This window comes from Anneissia japonica, unplaced genomic scaffold, assembly GCF_011630105.1.
Source record: "Anneissia japonica isolate Jap-2015-1 unplaced genomic scaffold, ASM1163010v1 scaffold5350_len443212_cov192, whole genome shotgun sequence".
NCBI classification, from domain to species: domain Eukaryota; kingdom Metazoa; phylum Echinodermata; class Crinoidea; order Comatulida; family Comatulidae; genus Anneissia; species Anneissia japonica.
Genome location: NW_022717468.1, coordinates 436,787 through 442,283, shown reverse-complemented (window position 1 = coordinate 442,283; position 5,497 = coordinate 436,787). Strand labels below are relative to the sequence as shown.

General features: G+C 34.7%; 1 protein-coding gene across 1 annotated transcript in view; it reads left to right on the top strand.

Moving 5' to 3' along the window:
• The first annotated feature begins 2,044 nt into the window (after positions 1–2,044).
• The window catches only part of LOC117110326 (neuromodulin-like), a 9,666-nt gene continuing 6,213 nt past the window's right edge, over positions 2,045–5,497 (top strand). Inside the window, exons 1-3 of the mRNA XM_033252997.1 lie at positions 2,045–2,096; positions 3,095–3,199; positions 4,354–4,386. Coding sequence (XP_033108888.1) covers positions 2,045–2,096; positions 3,095–3,199; positions 4,354–4,386 — 190 coding nt within the window. The remainder of the gene's footprint in view (positions 2,097–3,094; positions 3,200–4,353; positions 4,387–5,497) is intronic.

The following is a 5,497-nucleotide window of genomic DNA, read 5'->3' as shown; positions in this document are numbered from 1 at the left end:
TAACTCCAGGTATGTCTCGATAGTATAAAATAATATAAGACTGCTGGTAAAACAAGCGCCGGACACTGACATAATTTTGGACATAAATATATTTATTAAACGAAACTGACATCACCTACTTCCTTCCTCAGAATAATAGTAAAAGTGTCTAAAGTTAAAGATACAAGCTGTAATATCGGTAACTTTATGTAATACGTCATTTATTCGTTTATTTTTTTTTTAATTATCACTATATTTTTGTACCATAATTTTATCAGTGTATTTACAAAAGTTCAAATGTTTTAAAAGTTCAAACGACGATGCTTAATACAAAGTGTTTAATTAAAATGGTTAATCATGTTTAATTGTTTTTATTTCTTTCATTTTATTAATTCATTTTTTCGAATTCATTTTTTTTTTTTTTTTTTTTTTTTTTTTTTATTCATTTTTTCGAATTCATTTTTTTTTTTTTTTTTTTTTTTTTTGTAGCCATGGTGTCTGTTTTCATGTTTGGTGTGAGTTGGCCGCTGACTGTCAGTCGTTTGAGAAACTGTTTACACCGAATTGGGAAAAATACAATTAACTGTGGAGAATCCGATGAATTTCTATAAAGTTTAGGTTTAATTTTTAATAGCCTACTTGTGATATATGTTTTTCATGTGGAAGGATACATTTGGTAATGTCAATATGTGATTTTTTTTCGCCGTTGTTCGCGAATTACTGAACACAGAAATGCTTGTGAATATTAAACTGTAGAGGGGGTAAGCCAAGTGTAGAAGTTGTGTCAAAGGTCATAGTAATGAAAGCGAGGCGGCGTGTGTTCCTGTGATAATGGTTGTTGTTCTTTGTAGTTAAAATTTGAACAATTTGGGGTTAAATATTGGGTTTCTATTTGGTCCAAAGTCTACTGTGACATATTAAAGGTATGAACGCTAACATATCAGTTATAATATTTGTATTTATATGGTTTAAGTATGTATTTTTGCTTCTTTTTTGTCGATGTTATAATCAGTTAGCTAGAGCCTAGCTAGGCCTATCCATTAACTAAATGCAGCCAAGAAGGCTGCTTTTCTACGGCCTACTGTAGGCCTACCCTAAGGCCTAGGTCGTCTCGTATGTATGCCTGTCCCTCCACAGTCTATAGGCCTAGCTAAGTTTGTTATGCAAGGGCCTATCAAGGTCCAAGGAGTTGGGCCTCCCAATTTTAGGTCTACATGTTTAGGCATTAAGATAGCGATAGGCCTAGGCCTCGTTGGTTCAGGGTTGTTGTTGTCCTGGCAGCTAGCTCAAGTTCAACAATCAACAAAATGGATTTGCTGAATTGATTTGTCATTCTGTTTGTGTGACTGAGCCTGAATTTGAGTGAGAGCCCAGCAGTAGTGTGAGAGGTCAGATGGTGATGCTTTTACATTGTCACTCACTGTGGGATTGGGGAAACTAGAATAGGCTATTATTTTTTTTTTCAATGTCCAGCCCAAGTATACTATCCACTGTAAAGTTTTTTAATTGCGCAGACGATATCTAAAAAATCAGCTAAAATTTGTGCGCAAAACCGCTAGGAAAGTAGGTGTATGGAATCATATGTGCTGCATAATTGCATTGGTTATATGTTAAGATTTGGTCAAAGCCTAATTTTCGGTAAAATCTAAAAACCTGCGCAGAAATTGGCCCTTATTTTTTAAAATGCGCGGACGTATTTCTAGGCCAAATTTTAGCCCAGAGGATATATTCCACGCACAGGCCTTACTATGCAACTTTCTGGTATGCGATTTTTTCAGTAGCAATTCTTCATTGCTTCTATACTCCAGTTATTAAGTATAGTCAGTCAATTTCGAATGTTGATAATTTATTGATTTAATCATTTTAGGCCCAGTTATTGCATCAAGTGAATATGCCTCGAAAATCACCACGAGAGAGCTCTAAGAGCCCAGCATCAGGATCACGCCGTAGCTCCAGAATAGCCTCATTGGCTAAAGAAGAACTGTCTCTTATACACATCTAGATGTGTATAAGAGACAGACGTAACACTGTAGCACTCTATGGTCTGTCTCTTATACACATCTAGATGTGTATAAGAGACAGGGATGAAGCTGATGCAGGCCCTTCTGGAGACCTAGGTTTGTTGCAGATGATCTAATACAATAAGCAATTTCTAACACATCAAAGATATAAACATTTGCTTATAAATTTCTAGTAAAGGATAATACAGTATATTATATGCGTGCCGTACTCCACATTTTTTATATTATTACTTCACCATGCGAACTTTCAAATAATATTTAGTAAATTATAGCTTTGTGTATGAAATCTACTTGACATTGTTATTATTAAAACAAACATGTTTTTTAATTTTATCATTAATTTAATGTTTTGATGAAAACTACTGAATTTTCCTTCTTCAAAACCTAGGGAACAATGCTCTCTTGTACCTTGATCATTAGCACATCCTCTTCTGTAATTTACAGGCTAAACTTAATTGGTGGCCAGACCAGACTTTATCTAAATCCGCTTTTGAACAATTTATCAAACTTTACACTACATCACAAGAGTTCCAGTCATATCAATAACTTGTACCACAAATGTGACCCAAGCTCACAAAAGGGCTATAAACTCGCACCGCACTGTGTTGAGAAACAAGCCTCCATAGCCAGAATAGGACGTAGAACGTGAATTTTGTGTGAATTGGGTTTTTGTGTAATAAATAAAGTATAACTTTTAATCTTACTATTCCTGAAGATTGAGTTTAAAATTCCAACTGTAAGAGGTAAAATTTAGCCATTTTCGGATAGGAGCTAGTGAAAAATGAATAGAAACCTGCTGAAAATAAAAGCATTTTTCTCTAAACTTAATTTAAGAAAGTTGATAAGATGACAATTATTAACCGTCATAACTTTGCTTCCAGACACCCGATTGAGTTCATTTAACTGTCATTTTAAAGTAAATGATATGTTTTATGCCATTATAACAAAAACTCATTTTGGCCTGAGGACAAGTTTACAGCCCTTTTGTGAGCTTGGGTCACAAATGTCTTCTTTCACTATAATTAATTTTTGTTTTTGTTTATAAAACTTTTGTGTGTAACCTTAAATTAAGTAAAATATGTTTCATATTTTAGGTGCTGATAATTCATCAAACATAGAGACCAATGAGGTAGAGCAAGAAAAACCTGAAGAAACTCCTGTTGAAGAAGAACCAATGGAAGCAGAATTTGAAAAAGAAGGTAATTTTTACAAATTTGTGTTAACTTGTGATGAAAATAAAATAATAAATATTTGAAAAACCTACTTTTTGTATAATAGTTCACTCTAATTTGAAAATTATAATTTTTTGAATACACACTTTAATTTGTAGAAACCAAACTTTTTTTCTGTATTTTATTGAAAGTTATTTGTTTGTCTAATAGTTTTAAATGCCCACTTTTAATTGTTTTATTTAATTTTTGAGGGTTTTTTTCCTTTGGCACCACTTGCAGTTATAGTAAGTAGTTTATATAGTACCAAAGTCGTGTCACAACAACGCGCGCACTCTGTTGCCAACCAGACGCCTGATTGCCTGCGTAGGCTTTCTGGAATAGGCATCTTAAAATCTAATATTTTACCATCAAAATGTACTAAAAACACAATAGCTCGCACTATATTATGTTATCGAACACACATTTAATCATCAATTAAAATCTACAAAGAAAAACTAAGATACAACATCTTAATAATTATGTTAGAAATTGGGATCAGTGGTTTGTCAGTGAAGAAAAACGCATTTTGCAACGATAGCAACGGTGTAGTTTCACATGGTATCGTGACGTAACACTGTAGCACTCTATGGTAGTCCTAGTCCAAACATTTTAAGTTGAATAGTAAATATTACAGATTTTTTTCCATCACAAAACCCTTGGTAAACCTAAAATTACTGGAGCATACAACTATTGGGAACTGAATTATTTTTATTTTTTTTTTCAATCACCAGTTTTAATTTATGCTTTTTTACTTGTTACCTTTAAACATTTGGGTTTAATGTCAAAACAAGATATGTATTAAGTATACTGTAGGTGTAATTTTGCCCTACCTGACGTGGAAATGTACTAAATACTCAATACGTGTGAAAGTAATTTCGAAAAAAATTGCAGGTTTTTCTCGGGTGGGACTTGAACCAATGATCTCCATCATACCTCTAGACCACCGAGCTTGCGCCTGATTGCCAGGGATGAATTCGAGTCCAAGTAAGCAGCGGGTACTGCAATGTTGATAGTAATTGTTATTGTTGTGATGGAATAGACAATAACTGGATTTGCGGTTGGAGAATCAAGTATAGGTGTAATTTTTCCCTACCTTAAATAATAAAAATAATAAATAATGATAAATAAATTTTATTCCATAGATGAAAAACCACATGAACCAGCCCCTGAAAGAGGTAAGTTGGAATTAAAGTCAAATTTCATTGTCTTCATTGAACCCATTTCAACCTTTGAACAACATGCAGGAAAAACAACTTTACAAAATTGTTGGCGTAAGTAGTACAATAGTAGTTGAGACTGTTGTCAATCGGTTGACTGCCACATTGTTGATTTCTACTACCTGAATACAACACAGGCATATATACATATACAGAGGGCAACTTAGAGTAACTAAACTGGTGGTAGTCACTGTGTGTTCGCTGAACTGTGAAGATTTACATAACTTCAGTTCTCAGTTCAATTCCATTCTCTGTTCTTGTGTTTGAGCTGGAGGGCAAGGTTCACTAGCACACCATCTTTTTGGATGAGGGCTGGCTTTTTCCCCACCCCTCCCCAACCCCTTTTGAGTTCACTTTTATTACCAACACCAATCTATGCCAGGGTCCACCCTACCAGAACTTTGTCAAAACTCTAATCACTCCTTAAATTGTTACCATCTTAGTTTTTTGCATATTTATTTGAAATCACCTTAATATCTATTCCTGGAAAGTGAACTTTGTCCCTTCCTTGTATCCACTCCTAGACTATTTAGATACCAACTGATTGGCTAACTTCCTGCTTAGCAACCATAGTTCCAGTTGTTCTCAACCAGAATCCCTGCCCTTGACTTGCTTCCACGATAGTGTCCAATCTTGGTCCCAGCTTTGGATAAATCAATAAACTTTGTGTAGTCAAGTGTCTCCTTTGATTAAATGGAACCACTTATTTCTTTAACTCTGAATAATGCATTTTTATACTAATAAGCAGTAATGATGTAAGTCTAACTAGTGCTTAGAAATGTATAATAATGGCTACACAACACCGGTTAGCAAGCTCCAGATAAATAACATACGCGCTCATGGTTGCGTTCATACAAGAAAAACCCCGATCCAGACAGGGGCGTATCCAGAGTTGTCCGAAAATTGGGCCGATCTAGATAACAGCACCTTAGATGGTTCAAGGCCATGCCCCCGCGAAACTTTTGTTTTCGAGACGCCCAAAAGTAACTTCTGAGGCATTTGGGGCGATCAATTTTTTTTCTTTCTTTCATGTTTTTTTTACTTTCTAAAAGAGGAGGCTCGGCCCCCC